Source organism: Psammomys obesus, unplaced genomic scaffold (assembly GCF_907164565.1).
Source record: "Psammomys obesus unplaced genomic scaffold, mPsaObe1.curated_primary_1811, whole genome shotgun sequence".
NCBI lineage: Eukaryota > Metazoa > Chordata > Mammalia > Rodentia > Muridae > Psammomys > Psammomys obesus.
Window position 1 is genome coordinate 901,484 of NW_026593286.1, and position 15,752 is coordinate 917,235.

Genomic DNA, 15,752 nt, shown 5'->3' on the forward strand with positions numbered 1-15,752 from the left:
ACTGGAGAACATCTGGGGTGGGGGGGAATGATGTCTCCCCGGCAACACAGAGCCTGCCCTGGCCGGGCCGTAAACCACTGCAGAGCCTTCTCACTGAGTCCACCGCCTGGGAGCCAGGTGGACTCCGTGAGACCTGGAAACTCTTCTCGCGGAAATAGCAGACAACCCCTGAGCACTGAGGAGGACGTTCCTGGGAACACCAGTCCCTTGAAGAACCCTGGCAGAAGGCAATGTCACCTTCTATTTTCCAGGACCCCCCAGCCTTGCTCCCGGCCTGCTAGCCCAGAGCCAGAGCTCCTGCCAGAACTTGACTCCAAGAAAACACCCTCTCCTGCTCGGGCAACAGAGGCGGACAAGGAGCCCCAGCGCCTTCTGGTCCCCGACATCCAAGAGATCCGAGTCAGGTGGGTAAGATCTTTGCCTGAATCAGAAGCTTCTGCAACGGGTACCCAGCCCTGATCTATGTGCAGGGCAGAGTTTGGTGCCAGGGGGGCCCTCACCTATGTACGAGGCAGGCAGGCTCCTATGGCTCTCAGGCGCAAAGCAGGTAATGGATAATAGAGGGCAGGTGAATGGGGCAGAAATGGGGACCTAGTAGACACTGGATACTGGGTGGCTTCTCTGGGAATTTAGCTTCCTTTTCCCCCAAATTCTCCCACTGAAAGCCGGGAAGTTATCCAGATACAAGTTGGCAGTTCTGTTCTTGGACATCCCAAGGCAAGATCTGTCAGCCATACCTGGTCTTCCTTCCAGAGGACCTAGTGCAGGATAGCAGAGTATGAGCCCCCCGCCCCACCCCCGGGTGTTGGCTCTCCAACCCCAACTGACTGCCTAGGGTTGCTCAGTCAGCAAGTGTGTTTCTGTCTCACAGCCCAATCGTCTCCAAGAAGGGGTACTTGCACTTCCTGGAGCCACACACAGCTGGCTGGGCCAAGCGCTTCGTGGTAGTGAGGCGTCCCTATGCCTACATGTACAACAGTGACAAGGACACCGTGGAGAGATTTGTGCTCAACCTCTCCACTGCCCAGGTGGAGTACAGCGAGGACCAGCAGGCGATGCTCAAGGTGCAGCCAGGGCCCAATTCAGATGTACTGAGTCCCCCGGGGGGAGGTGCTGCCTGTTAGCCTGTGGCCTCTGACCTGTCCTTGTCCCAGCCTCAGCAAGGCTCCTAGCAGCAGCTATTGGTGATGACAATAATTTCCATTTGTCCATGCAGTTGCCAACAGCTAGGTTCCGTCCTGGGCTTCCCAAGGGCCCTGGTCGGCCAGGCCGAACTTCATAGCCCCAACAAGCTCTCCTGTCCAAGGCATTGACTCATGACCCTCCACAAATGAACAGTGCCCTAGATGTGTGGAGTGCAGCTGGTTGGAGGGAAGGCTCTGCAGGCCCGGAGGAAGGAGGCTGCAGTGCCCACGGGTATTTTATTCCCCGTGCTGAGAGAGAGCCACATGAACCCAGTTGCTATACACACCCAGTGCTGAGGGCACAGATGAGTGGGGCACTTCATCCAGGGTGCCAGACAGGAATGTGGCCCACAAAGGTCAGGCTCATTCACTCCCTGGGGAAACAGAGCAGCATGAACACAGGACTGGAACAAGTTCCAGAACGGAGCCACATCCCAGTGTGGTCAGGGCAGGGGGAGCAGTTTTACAGAGAAGTTTGCCTCCCCCTGCGCCCCCAGGGTGCTGTTTTGTGTCTGTTTGCCTTTCTCTCCTGCCTGCCCACTCTTAAGAGTGGCGGCGGCCATGTCTCTGCAGAAGCTTCTCACCAGCAGCTTCCCATTGCAGACACCCAACACGTTCGCTGTATGCACTGAGCACCGAGGCATCCTGCTGCAGGCCAACAGTGACAAGGACATGCATGACTGGCTGTATGCCTTCAACCCGCTCCTGGCTGGAACCATTCGGTATGGGCTGGGCAGGGAGCACCACATGGAGACCTGGCAGATGTCCAACCCTCCAGAGGGAGGGCTGGGGCACACGGGGCTTCCTGCTCTCGGGGCTGGGGCGTTCTTGAGTACGCTAGTACCTGTTTCTGTGTCGTTGCTGCTCACGCAATAAGTCAGCTGGAAGACTTTCTGTATGCAGCTCTCATAGATGAACCTGGGCCCACCCCTTCCGTGTCACAGACTTGATGAAGGGCCATGAGGAGGGCTAAGGGCCTCCCCAAAGCACTGATGTATCAGATGTCAAGTCTTTATAAGGGGACCAAAGAAGACATGAGGCATGGTGTGGTGTGGAGGTCTGTTGAGCTGCCTCTGGCTCCCAGAGGGCTTTGGGGGTCAACTCCTGGCTCTGACCATAGCTTCTCTCGCTCTATCCGCTCCCCACGCCCTTGCAGGTCCAAGCTCTCCCGAAGGAGATCTGCGCAGATGCGGGTCTGAGCGGAAAGCCTTCCTGACGGACATCCAGTGGCCCAGACCACTCCCCCTGTCCTTACCATCTGTCCTGTCATCTGCCACTCAGCCCTTCCCCCACCAGGGGACACCTGTGCTGGGCCCAGCAACGGAGGCCTATACCACACGACAAATTGTGCCCCCAGAGGTTGTACGCATTGTTGTTTCTTCCAAAATTGCTCTGATGAGAAGTTTGGAATGCCAGGAAGGTCAGAGGGCACAGGACCCAGGGTATTGCCGCTGTTCTAATATTTTTTTAAGCATAGACAGACTTATAATTAATATACATTAGTTAGTGGTGTTGAAACAGTCCTCTGAGACATTAACTATAAGACTGTGTTCTGTTTATAAGTATTTATTTCTAATGCCTCCAGATAGGGCTGTAAGGTTCATGTGGAGCCTTCCCCCCCCCCCAAATGCCCTTCCCCTCCCCTCAGCCTGGCCCTGTTGGTTCCCACATATGTCTCCAGCCTGCTAGGGGCAGTGTGTGGATTAGGGGTGTGAGCAAGCCACAGCTCCTCATGGCTGGCACAGGGAAGCTCCACCCTGGCCAGTATTGTCTGAGCTCCACCTAGCAGGGTATGTGTGTGAGGGGGTCTGGAAATCCTGAGACTTTGGCAACTCAGAAGGTGGTGTGCACTGCTTCTGAGGGAACGGTCCCCAAGGGGGAGCACTGAGGGTGGTGCGGGCAGCTTCCTCCAGGAGTGAGGAGGGTCGGGTGAGGTATGCGGCAGGTCAGCCCCTGCTAGGCAGTGCAGACTGGCTCCGGCTGAGCTGGATATACACAGGGCTGAGGGTGGCAGAGGCTGTGGGTGTTCAGGATCAGGTCTCTGACTATAGCCTTGGGGATCAGGGAGAAGAGGAGTGAATATGTAGCTCTGGGAAGGCTCTGTGATCAGTGATTCCTTACAATCTGCCTCGAGTGTAGCGCTCCTGTAAGTCTCAGCAAGAGAACTCAGTGAGTGATGTGTGTCCATGTCAGGCACATGAGGTTGACCTCGTGCTGGTCTTGGCAAAGGGACTCTTCCCTTCTGCACCTGGGGGGATTTCCATACGATAGACCCATTTGGAAAGCCGGAAACCAAACCTCAAGTCCCCAGGGCTCATCAGGAGCAGTTACACTCAGCATCCAAGTATTCCAGGCTTCTCCCCCCCCCACACACACTTGGCCAGCCCCTCCCCACTCTAGATAAGCTGCTGGATCCCTATCATCTCTGGCCATCTCCACATGGCCCTGACATGACAAGGACACTCTTAAAGCCAATGTTCACAGCATCTCTAATGACTGAAAAAGTCTAAGAGAAGCCTCTCGTTTCAAGGTTCCTTAGCACAGTTATCCAGGGCCCTGACCTTCATCCAGGCATCAAGATTCAGGGTGGTGGCAGGGCTCATGCTGGCAGTAGTGTGTGCACCTGCCAGCCAGTGTGGGCCCACCTGAAATTGAGAATCCGCTCATCACTGGGGTCAGGTGCCATATGGGTAATTACCATCATGCCTGGCAACCCTTATCCCCAGAACCTAAGGTAATAGTCCTTAGCATAGGGTCTCAGAAAACTTTACCTATGATGTGTAGGGTAAGACTTACTTCCAAGAATCCAGATCAAGGTGACCACCTCAGACCAAGATTAAACACTAACCGGAAAGCAGGTGCCCTGTGCTGTACCGGGTGGACCTGAGAGGCAGGAGGCTGAGGTCCAGGGTGGAGAGAAGGGTGTTCTCAGCAAGCTCACTTGGGCTTTCATGACCTACTCAAAGGAAGGAAGGAGCAAGTTGCTTAAATATCTTGGTTCCCAAGGGCCACACAGCCCCCAGCAGGCAGAGAGGTGGTCAGGCCTGCCACGCTCACTCAGGTCAGCCAGCCTGAAGCTAAGGCCTTGGAAGAGTCCAGCTCCACCCAGCATGTGGGTGTCTGAGGCCAGCCAACCTACAGAGCACCTGTGCCTGGGTCGGGGTGTAGAAAGGTTAGGAGCTCTAGTGCCCCCATACGCACCATTCAGCGGCCATTCCAGACTGGCCCAGTGCTGTCCTGGCATTGTCTGGGAACCAAGATGGGCTCTCAGCTGTTGTGGGAGGTCCTGAGCCAGAACCTAGTAATCAGAGCTAATGGACCAAGAAATCCATCAGGAATTTCTGATGTCCTCCTTGCCCAAGATTATCTGCATATCATGTCATCTGAAAGTCATTCCTCCAACAGCTGTGACATCGGGGATGAGATGGGGACTGGGGCTGGGTTCACGTCCTCAGGCAGAAGCAAGTCTTCCTAGCTGAGGCCTGCTTCCTACTAAGTGCAGAGAGTGAGGTGGATCCAGAAAACCACCTCCACAGACAGTTTGGTTTTGGTACTTGATGCCGCCCAGGCTGTGACGTCAACTTAGTTTGGGATAGTCATCTTTCCTGGAGAGGGTGGGCTGTCCTAGTACTGTGCTAGGTTCCTGTGGGACGCTGCTAGTACCCGGAGAGCTCGCCTAAGGCCTTCCACTCCAAGCCGTCGTGCTGACATCTTAGTCAGCACACACAAATGACAGCTGTATTAAGTGACCCTCCTCATCTACCCTGGGCCCTGGGGACCCCTGGATATCTTGGGATTACTGACTGTGGCTGATGTAACAGATGTGAGCAAGGCTAAGTGTTGGTCCTTTGCTCCACCCAGCATGGGGACCTCAAAAGACACATTCCTTTACCCCTGGGGCTGGAGCCATGCAGTCCTCCAGGATGGAAAGATGTTGTGGCTGACCTGAGTCTCTCCTTGAGCCTGGACCTCCTGTAGTTTGTCTATACTGAGGGGCCCCTGCAACTCAGAGGCTGTGTCCCTAACTTGTACATATGTGATTGCTGTGGGCACCCCCTGGTCCCCATGTCATAACCACCTGACGTAATGACTAGTATCCTGCTGTTTACATCTGAGTGTTAGCTGTAGGCTCTTGTACTGTTTGTGTGCACTTAGGGCTCTGTCCAATTAAGAAATAAACGTGGCTCTCATGCGACACACACCCATTTGCTTCTATGTCTCTGTTGGCTGCAGCTGAAAAATGTTCACAAGTACCTTTATTCAACCAGAGATGGTACCGGCTCCTCGGTGGTGAGGAAGGGGGAAAGTGGCTTCTTGGGGGTCCAAAGGCAGATGGTGAGAGAGCTTTGAGGGGTGAGAGGTATAAGAGGATGTTAGCTTTGAGCCCACCTGCTTCCCTCAGCACTGACTGAACCTAGTCCAGGAATCCACACCTGTGTGTGTACCAGCCTCTAGGCAGGCTTGCTGTTCCTCCAAGCAGCCCTTTGGGTGGTGGTCCCTTGGAACTTCTGGCCCACAGGTGTGTGGAGGTTTCAGGGCCTCAGAGCTTTCCCTGAGTTACTGACATGAGGCTCTCACTCACAAGGCCCTTATCTTTTGATGGGCTGGGAGTTTGGGGTTGGTATTGCACTGGTAATTCATGAGTCTCAGGCTTCCAGAAAATGAATATGCAATCCAAAGTATATCAGCAAGTCAAGAGCTTCACTCTGGTGGACATCGCTTTTCCCTGCATTTTTAGGCGATTGGCTACTACAGAGGTGCACCGTTTCTGGACAGAAATAAAACGAGCATATTTTGATTTCAAGAAGTGCTGATCCTATAGGAATCTGGATTTCTCCCAAGTGGCTTCTTTATATATATATATATATATATATATATATATGTTCTGTCATCTCCTGAGGTGCCACCCTCGGGCTGCAGATGCAGGTGGGACTGCGTCGGTCTCTCATACTGCTGTGGGAATGTTGGGTCTCAAGCCTGATAGGTTTGGTTGGCGGAGACTATGAAGGCATCAGAAAGCAGGATCTGGCCTTGCTGCCGCTTCTGAGCTGTGGCTAGATCACTGTATTATCTTCTAGCCCTGAGCTCATTTGGCCTGGCCAGCCTGTGGGTGTCCCAATGTGATGAGGATATCTTGTTGGATTCCTCCCGTCCAGACTCCCAGAGATACAACATGGCCCTGTGGCACTCAAGAGCTAGGAAGTCATATTGTGACGTGGTCTCTTCATGTTGAGCAGGGCCAGCGTTGAGGACACCGAACATCAAGAGTAGCAGGTGTTCCCATAGATAGGCCAGCCAGGCCCCTGATGCATATCCAGCCTTAGGCTAAGTCCTCCGGGACATGTGAACTCGCTTCCTCATCCCAAGCTACAAGGAAGCAGTTTTGACTCCACCAGGGTCAGATTCCTGATTTGGATCAGGTCTCCCTTCTCATGTTAAAAAAAGTAAGCAATAATGCAAATTTGTTGTAGGGCAATTTCCAAAAGTTTGAAGGAATAGACAGATTCATGAAAAAATGCAAAACAAAACAAAAGAAAAACCAGCAAACACAGTAGAGAGGCTGTGTCCCTCCTCCTGGTGCATCAGATGTTGAAGCTCCATCTCAGCACCTGAAGGGAGAGAGCCTGCAGCCTGTTCCCTCCCACTGAGAGAGAGCACCCAGCGGCCTGCATCCCAAGCTCAGACCCCAGCGTCCTGATTTCACAGATCTGCGGGAGGTTGGTGGGGTTGGACGACCCTCATAGACAGCAGGTGTGCGTCCTGAGGAGATTGCCCATGGCCACGCGGCTCTGTCCAGCGTGGATTCCCCCAGGCTGCCTCTGCCCTGCATCCCTTACCCACCTCCTCTGCCATATTGAGCAAAGCAGTGCGTGTCTGACTCTTCCAGACAGATTTTCAGAAGTAAGAGGCAGGGGGGACAAGTGAAATTACTCTGCCAAACAAGTGTGCTTTTTTCCCCCCTAGAAATGGATACATTTTCCACAAAAAAATAATGCATTTTATTTTGTCAACAAATCTTAATCTGTAGCATCTTAGAGTCTTCTCAACACTTCACTTCAAAGACACACCATAGTGAAAATTATCAATTTTCAACAGTATTGGAAACAATGGCGCAGCAAATGCTCACGTGCTGAAGACTAGGTGCATGCTCTGGGAATACGTCCCACTAAGAATTGTGTGTGGATACCCCATGTGTGTGCGTGTATGCACGTGTGCAAGCACGCACACGGCACTCACACAGCTTCTAGCATGGCTCCAAGCTGTGCCATCACCACCACAGCACAGACACACACGGCTCTCACATCCTCTCTCGCCATCACCCTGGACAGCCGCCTTACACATCAATGTTTTTCTGCCCCACTCTACACATCTGGCCCAAGTTCTGCTGCATCGTGTAATAGGACTGTGACCCTAGCAGGATTCCTGTCCTAGCCACCTGTGCTGGCCATGAGGAGCCCAGGCTACCAGCACTCCTGGGTCCAGTGTGGGACCATGGGAGCTCCCCAGATGGCCCCCGCTGCTTCTGGTGACACCAACCCCAGCCCTGATGCACCTATCAAGCCCTGCAGGATGCTGGTGGCACACAGCCCTTATTACCATCCACTGTGGGCACACTGCCCACATCACCACCTCTATGTTCTCACCACCCCAAAGCCAAAGTCCATACAGAGATGGCTCTCCAGCCCTTCCACCAGGGAACTGGGGGTCTTGTCACCCAGTCCCAGATTGTCATACCAATGCAGGGAAGTAGGCTAGGGGTTTCAGACAGGCACCTCTGCCAGGGTGGGTAGGCAGAGAGGCCTTAAGAGAAGGTGAAAGGACAGGCCTGGAAGGGCCTATAAGGATCTTCTTTCTCCCTGATATGGACTCACCAGTGTCCAGGAAACCCAGACTGTCTCCTTGCTTTGACTTCTAGTCCTACCTCCACCACATCTGGCCCAGGGACTCTTAGGATAAGGTTTGGCCTAGCTTTGTGCTATAATTAGCTATTGCTCTAAGGGAAGGAAACTGGATAAATAGCAGTGCTGGGTACCTTGTGTCTGACCCAAACCCCTGAAACATTGGCTGAAGTCTCCACTGTAGGTCCCACTGCTATCCTTGGGGTCCCCAGAAAGTCTTAGGCTTGACTGTGGGCTCCCCGACATGCACCAGGGATCCAGGCCCAGGCTATCTCACCCTGGGCTTTTTGCCAGTCTTTGTAGTCTTACTTTTTGGTATCACTCTGTGAACATGAGTCAGGAAAGAAGGTGTAGCAGGTGAAAAGGGCTCATCCTCACCTGAACTTTCAGAAGCTTCCTTCAGGACAGGGAGACAGGCGGGTCTTTAGCAATGGTTTATTGGCAAATGATTTCATGGTGGGGAGACCAGAAGTCTCAGGAGGTGACTAAACCCTCAGTGAGCAAGGCAGCTCAGCTGGACCCCAACAGCTACTGCCCTGATACCCACAGCTACTGCCCTGGACCCACAGGCTACTGCCCTTTGCCACTACCTCCCTTTGTGGGTGTCTTGGTGGCCACAGGACCTGGGGACAGCTTTCCTCTAGGAGTTCGGTATTTGTTTTTCTGCCGGTAGAACAGATTTCTCTGGAAAAGGCGAGGAAGGTGGCCCTGATGGAGTAGGATGGCCAGGAGCATCCCTGTAAGAGATGGGGTCAGACTGTAGAGCGGCCTGAACATAAGCTGTTGCCCAGGCCCTCCCTGCAAAGCTCCGGTCTGCCTCTTTCTGGCCACACCCCTTCCCTAGTCCCAACCCTTAGGGCTGAGAACGAGCTACCTAGAGTCCAGAGAGCACCTATGGGAGGTTGGTATGTTTCTAGATTATGCTCTGGGTACCCAAGAGACATTCTGCACCACAGAAATGTCCCACGCCATTTTCCAGTTCTATACTGCAGTCTCTCTTCCAGGCTGCCTCTGAGCATGGCATTGTGGGCAAGGCTGTTTTCAGTGAGGGGAGGTTGGGTGTGTGTGCTGCATAGTTTTATGTCAACCTGACCCAAGGTAAAGCTGCCGAGAGGAGGGGACCTCAATTAAGATGCCTCCATAAGACCTGGCAGGAAGGCATTTTCTTAATTAGTGATTAATGGAGGGTGGGGTGTGGGGCACAGCCCATTGTGATGGTGCCATCCCTGGGTTCTATTAGAAAGCAGGCTAAGTAAGCCATGGGGAGCAAGCCAGGAGGCAGCAAACTCCATGGCCTCTGCATCAGCTCCTGCCTCCAGATTCCTGCCCTGCTTGAGTTCCTGACTTCCTTCAATATGGAAGGGTAAGCCAAGTAAACCCTTTCTTTCCCAAGTTGCTTTGGTCATGGTGTTTCATCACAGCAATAGAAACCCTAATTAAAACACGGGAGAAGAGCAGGGTTAGACCTGGGTTGGGAAGGACTAGGGAGTGTGGGGCTGGTTCAGTCTCCCTGTTTTCTCCGATATTCTAATCACCTTCTGGCATCCAAGTATTTGGAGAGATTGGGCAGCCATCGAAGGAGGAGAGAGCTGACTTTTCAGTTTAAGGTTTGAGCACGTGGTGTAGGGTTCCCCATTAGGAACTCCCTTGGTTCTACCCATGTGACCTGCTCCTGTTCCCATCAGCAGCCACTTTGCTCCAGAGAAAGGCTTCTGGGGCCATGAACTGCCTTGGCCCCATTCCACTGCTGGCCTTGGTGGTCCCCTGGTGCTTGCTATTCTGGGTCCAGAGACAGAGAGAGTCTGCTCAGGAGGCTCCTAAGAAGCAGGACCAACATACAGTGACTTTCTGATCTTCCCCAGTAGGGGACGCAGGCTCACTGCAGCCTCATTTGTAATGGTTATTCCCTCCCTCCCTCCCTCTCTCTCTCTCTCTCTCTCTCTCTCTCTCTCTCTCAGTGTGTGTGTGTGTGTGTGTGTGTGTGTGTGTGCACTCACACGCATGCTTCTAAGCCCAGTCACATGTAGATTCTGGTGATTTGATCTTGGTTCCTCACATACTTGCGACAAAAGCATTTTACAACACAGAGCCAGCTCTCCAGCTCCTCAGTGTTGATTTCTAATGAAACTCTGTGAACTTTTGTTTTTGTGTTGGTGACTTCTAGATGAAGATTATTACTGGAGCCTGGCATGGTGGCATGTGCCTGTCATCCTGTCACAGCAGCAGGAGGGTCACAAGTCCTAGGCCAGGCTAACCAGGTCAAAAGTAAATCCTACATCATGAGGAGTGGGCATGGAGGTAGCCTACCCAGAGCTATGCCAAGGAAGTTGGAACAGGGTGAAAGAGACGGCTCAGCCCATAAAGTGCTTATCTTACAAGTTCGGGGGCCTGAGGTCTAGCTCTAGCACCTATGCGTAAAAAGCCAGACAAACCAGGCAGTGGTGACACACGCCTCTAATCCCAGCACTCAGGAGACAGAGGCAGGCAGGACTCTATGAGTTTGAGGCCAGCCTCATCTATCTAAAGAATTCCAGGACAGCTAGGGCTGTCTTCCAGCTACTCCTCTCCCCATAAATCAAGACACAAGGCACATAAATGTAACGCCAGCACCGGGGAGGAAGAGATGAGAGGATCCCAGAGGCTTGCTGGCCAGATAGCCTGGCCTAGTCAGAGAGCTCTCTCTCAAAACAAACAAACAAACAAGCGATGAATAGTGCTTGAGGAATGATATTCAAGGTTGACCTCTGGCTTCCACATGCATGCTCACCCACATGTGTGCTCACATGTATGGACACAGGTACACACACACACACACACACACACACACACACACACGCCTACACACCAATTAACTAAAGCTAAACCATCATGGAGGAGCCCTGCAGTCTGAATTTGGGGACAAGGGGATAAACAGGAAGCAGTCCACAGAGGAGTGGTCCATGTGGGGAGGACCCGTGGGGAGGACCTGTGGGGAGGACCCGTGGGGCGGAGAGAGGGGCTCATCTTTCCTGTAATACTAAATGCAGCTGGTTACAGACAGTGAGACTGTCACAGTCATCACCACTTCGAGCTTGTGTCCGTGGGGAGAGCTGAGGCTTCTATTTCCATTCCCCTGGGTTGCAGCTCTGCCCGGAGCCCTGCCAATCGTGGACCTGGGAGGAGTGGAAAGCTTCCACCCCAGGTTCCCGTGAACCTCCGTCATCTGGTAAAGTATCAGTCAGTGTGGGGAAATCTAGTGCCTGGGCCCAGTGCCAGAGAGGAGTGGCCTCTACCCAGGCTGAAGGTGCCAGAACCTCAGAATTGCCCAGATCCTTAGAGCTGGAGACATCTGGTGGCTTTCCCTGGGTCACTCCAGCCCAGGGACTTTACTGCTATTTCTTTTTCAAAAGTTGGATGACTGGAGGGGGTCCCCTCTGTGCTTCAAGGAGTCATAGGGTAGACCCACTAGGAGCTATAGGCCCTGACCACCCAGCTCTGCAGCCCTGAAGGGCATGGGATCAGCCAAGCATGGCCTCTAAGTCCCAGAGTCTCCATGGTACCAACATTCAGAAAGACAGCTTTACCTGGGTATGTGAAGATGCACTGGGAAGAAGGGAACCCCAGACACAAGGGAACCTGCTGCATCCTGTTCCTTCTTTCTATACAGAGCCTTCGAAGGATCCAATTCTCCATACCCCACTCTCCACCTAATGCTCTCCCCTCTCCCCTCTCCTCTGTGACAGTCCAAACCACATCTGTGACGCCCATCTTAGTCACTTCCCTCAACTGTCCACATTGTGGAGATTAAGAGAACAGAACTGAAACTCTTGTTGCCCCAACCCCGCCAACCAAGACTCCGGGGAGCCAGGAGCATTGTGAAGCTGTATTCAGCAGAGCCCTGTGTGTCTGTGTCTGGCCCCTGCCAAGGACATTACCCAGGTCAGCCTTGTCCCTACTGCTCACCTGCCACAGGACCCAGGAAGTACACATGGGCATACTCCAGCAAGGTGTTCCCAGAGCAGCGGAATGTGATGGAGGCAGCCAGAGCGGGATTGAAGAAGGCGGATGTGTAGGGCCCAGCTGTGGACAAAAGCACCAAATTATCATGGACTAGCTCAGCCTGACGTGACCTAGACAGGCCAGGGAAAGAGCCGCCTGTGAGACCACACTGCTAGACTTGGGACTACAATCTTGGCACTAGGGGTGTGGGGACAGCTGTCCTCCCTGTTGTATGCTGACAGGCACAAACGACAAGGCTGGTGCAGCCAAGGCCAAAAGTCACAGAAGAGCTGGGACCACGGACCAAGGCCTCACCAGAGATGTCGGCCACCACCCCACACCGCACGAGACTCCTGCATCAGCATTCCTCTGCTCTGACTATACCTTCTGGGAGGTGTCCCAAGGAGATATGGGGAGAAACAGCAAAGGATATGGGGAGGGGAGGAGAAATAGAGGCACAGAGAAAGGAGAGCCAGAGCCAGAGAGGGGAGACAAGGAAAGAAGACTGAGAGAGGGGGCTGGGGGAGGGGCAAGACTGAGATGGGAGGGTGAGATAAAAACAGTAACAGTGACAGAGATGTCACTTGCAGTCACTCACAGATGGGCGTGGTGAGCCCATGGGCATGAGGAGCCAGCTATCTTTCAGGCCGTGCCACGAAGCTGGGCAATGGCACTGGGCAGGCAGAGCAGAGCCTGGGCCTCAGGAAATCAAGTGCTGTGTGGACCTAGGCCTGGGTGCAGGGACACAGGTGGCTCTGCTGTGGGAGTTGGGAACCCTGGCCCATAGGGTAGGGTATAGCTGCTCCTGTTGAGTCTGCTGGAAATCATCACCCTCCTGTGTTCTCTGTATATCTGGCCTCTATTAATCCCATCTCGTCAGGGTGTTGGAGGTCCTTCATATGGTCTTGCAAGAACGGGTCACAGAGTGGCTCAGCATTGACTTGCGATGTTCCTGCTTCCTGGGCTTTAGGCCTTCTGGGGTAAGTCTTGAGAAACCTCGGCTCTGGCTTGACACACCATCCACAAAGCTTGAGGGTATGAGGAACAGCTGGTCACTAGCCTACGGTGCTCCCCATCCTGGGATCCCATATAGGGATGCCCCCCTCAAGACGGATCCCTGGGCTGATCAATGAGACCTGGGAAACAAGACCAGAGCATGGGCCTTGAGTCTGCCTGAGCTAGGCCTTAAAAGAGCATGAGGGACCAAAGCAGCTAAGTCAGGATGCCAGCCTGTCCAGGGCAGAGATCACAGGCATGAGGGGCTGCTGCTGTCTCAGGACTGAGTGAAGGGGGTGGGAGGACTCAGAGAGAAAGAACTCATAACAGTTTTCACCTTTTATGGGATGTTGGAGGGCTCAAGGGGTTTCCAAAGCACAGCTGGGACCAAGCAAGCCTTGAAGTGCCCAGCTGTGCCAACTGCGCCAGATAGAATAAACATTGCCACTGGGAAATGGGGAGAGATATAAGGCACAGGGCTCACACACACACAACCCCACGTCTATCTTTCCAAGCCCCTATCCTTCTGTGAGGAGCCCAAGAAGCAGCTACCCCAGTCTCCAAGGACTTAAGGGCACCCATTGGCCAGCAGACCACCTCCCCCAACCCTGGAGGGTACTGAGGAAGGTGTTGGGGTCCTGACAGATCCAGCAGAGAGGGGGCAGGTCTCACCTGTGTAGGCCATGACAGTGACCAGCAGGGCCAGGGCAGGCACCCTGTAGACGAGAAGGCTGTGCTGCAGGTGGAGGAGGCTCAGGTGGAAGAAGAAGGTGCAGGCACCCTCCACCAGTGTGCCCTGCAACACGGATGTGCGCAGGGTTGAGCTGCAGTGCGCAGCCATGAGGCTCTGCAGCAAGTGTAGCTTGCTGAGCTCCCAGGCCCAGCAGCGCTGGGTCAGGGCACAGGCAGCCTGTGCACCTAGCATCTGAGCAGCCACTTTCAGCAGGGTGCCGGGCAGCGAAGCCTCCGCCATGAGGAACTCCTGCAAGGCCACCGTGGGGTTGGCAGAGGCCCCATCAAAGGTGACCCCGTGCACCAGGAAGAGCAGAAAGATCAGGGTCAGCAACAGATCAGGCCCAAAGCCTCCTGCCCAGGGGCCAAGTTCCACCAACACTCGCATCTCTAGGCAGCAGGCTGCCAGCTGGGCTGTGCCCACTGCCTCCCGGGCAAGACTGGCATAGGCGCCTCCTGGGAGCAGGGCTTTAGACACCCTCCTAGCTGCCTCACAGAGGGCACAGGTGGCAATAAAGAAAGAGAGAGACACATTCAGACTGGCCATCAGTCTGGGTTCTAAAAGGAGTCGTGCTGAGCAGGGACCTGGTGACGCACAGGAGAACTGCTGCCTCCACAGCCCAAGGACAGAGGAGCTGGAAGAGATTACGCTCAGCCACTGGGAACACCACACCTGTGACCCGTACACTGACATCACTGGTCACAGAGCGCTGCAAGGACACCCACAGAGGACCCACCCTGCTTGGCGTCCTCCCTGGGCTGAGGTACCCTGCTCTGTTCTCCCACCAGCCTGGGGCACAGGAGACAGGCCGCCTTCTTCAGAGACACCGTGAGGTCTAGGACTTACACCCTGGCTCCTGAAACCAGGACCACAACAACACCTTTTCCCAAAGTCGGCATTGTGCCCCAGCTGACCCCTCATCTTCTTGAAACTGTTCTGTGTCCCCTCCTGGAAAGGGCCCTTAGGTCTACGAACACTCCTGGAATTAGCCAAGAAGTAGCTGTCAAATATGGATCTGCTGTATGGACCAGGTACCTGCCCCCGCTACCTACAGAAAACCAATGCCCTCACAGGGAGTTCTGGGCTGCAGGACACTAAGCCTACACAAGTGGGCCACTTTGCTGTGCTTTTGGGTTTTCTGCCTGGCCATATCCTGTGGGGTCCCCTGCCCACCGGGATCCCCGGAACAAAGGGAGCAGAAACAGGGAGCTGGGTGGGGTGGGGCCGGCAGGCCTGTGATGAGAACAGAAATAAAGCCCTCTGGGGGCAGCTTCAGCAAGACTGCTCAACTTTGTTAGGGGTGAACAGAGGCTATAGTTCTTGTGGAATGGGTGGGGGTTCCCAGGGTAGGTGTACACCATTGGCTGGAGCTACAAGTGCCTGGTGCGCTCTATTTGCATTTGGTAGCCTGGTCCTATCATAAAAAGGGGAACACAGTGCCAAATTAGCACTGTGGACAGCAGAGAGAGCTTTTTTTTTTTTTTTTTCGGGAGAGGGACTATGTCAAAGATCATATTCCAGAGACACTAATGGGACAAGAGGATGAGGATGTATTCAGAGGAGTGGCTAGGGTGTCTTCCAGACACAGGACAGGCTAAGCAAAGTCTTTTATGAGGGGCTGTGAGCTTTCTCCCTGTCCTAAGAGAAAGGTAAAATAGATTCAGACAAAACATGTTCGCAGCCACAGAAGGAGTACTTCCAGAAAACGCTATGACCAAAAATCAGACTGAGGCCTGAACAATGTTCCCCACACTTGCTCCTGGAGCCAGGTAGTTTAAGGCCTTCAGGCCTCACCCCTGTCAATTTGCTAACATCTTTGCATTATCACACACATTTAAAAACCAGCTTGCCGGGAAATAGTAAGAGCTGGAGGGAACGGGAACTCCACAAGCAGAGCAACAGAACAAGATAATTTGAACACAGGGAACTTCCCAGAGACTCATACTCCAACCAAGGACTATT

The 15,752-nt window shown here is 53.7% G+C and overlaps 2 protein-coding genes across 15 annotated transcripts in view; one reads left to right on the forward strand and one right to left on the reverse strand.

Annotated features, from left to right (window-relative positions):
- Kif1a (kinesin family member 1A) overlaps positions 1-5,385 on the forward strand; it is an 83,604-nt gene extending 78,219 nt beyond the window's left edge. For all 14 annotated transcript variants that reach the window (XM_055616935.1, XM_055616936.1, XM_055616938.1 and 11 more), the window contains 4 exons: positions 252-404; positions 872-1,064; positions 1,788-1,906; positions 2,341-5,385. In XM_055616935.1, the coding sequence (XP_055472910.1) occupies positions 252-404; positions 872-1,064; positions 1,788-1,906; positions 2,341-2,383 (508 nt within the window). In that variant the 3' untranslated portion in view covers positions 2,384-5,385. The remainder of the gene's footprint in view (positions 1-251; positions 405-871; positions 1,065-1,787; positions 1,907-2,340) is intronic.
- Positions 5,386-8,502: 3,117 nt separating this feature from the next.
- Positions 8,503-14,401, reverse strand: LOC129683883 (aquaporin-12). Its single transcript, XM_055616876.1, has 3 exons — positions 13,730-14,401; positions 12,026-12,142; positions 8,503-8,820 (listed from the first exon to the last, which is right to left on the reverse strand). The coding sequence occupies exons 1-3, from the start codon at positions 14,334-14,336 to the stop codon at positions 8,654-8,656; spliced, it is 891 nt and encodes a 296-aa protein (XP_055472851.1). The 5' UTR covers positions 14,337-14,401; the 3' UTR covers positions 8,503-8,653.
- Between the last annotated feature and the right edge of the window lie 1,351 nt (positions 14,402-15,752).

Bases quoted from the DNA above. Each gene is read 5' to 3' on its own strand.
- LOC129683883 (XM_055616876.1), bottom strand. From the start codon at position 14,336: ATGGCCAGTCTGAATGTGTCTCTCTCTTTCTTTATTGCCACCTGTGCC. The intron at 12,143-13,729 runs GTGAGACCTGCC...TTTTGTCCACAG, and splicing joins CACTGTCATGGCCTACACAG to CTGGGCCCTACACATCCGCC. The intron at 8,821-12,025 runs GTGAGCAGTAGG...CATCTCTTACAG, and splicing joins CTTCCTGGGTCCTGTGGCAG to GGATGCTCCTGGCCATCCTA.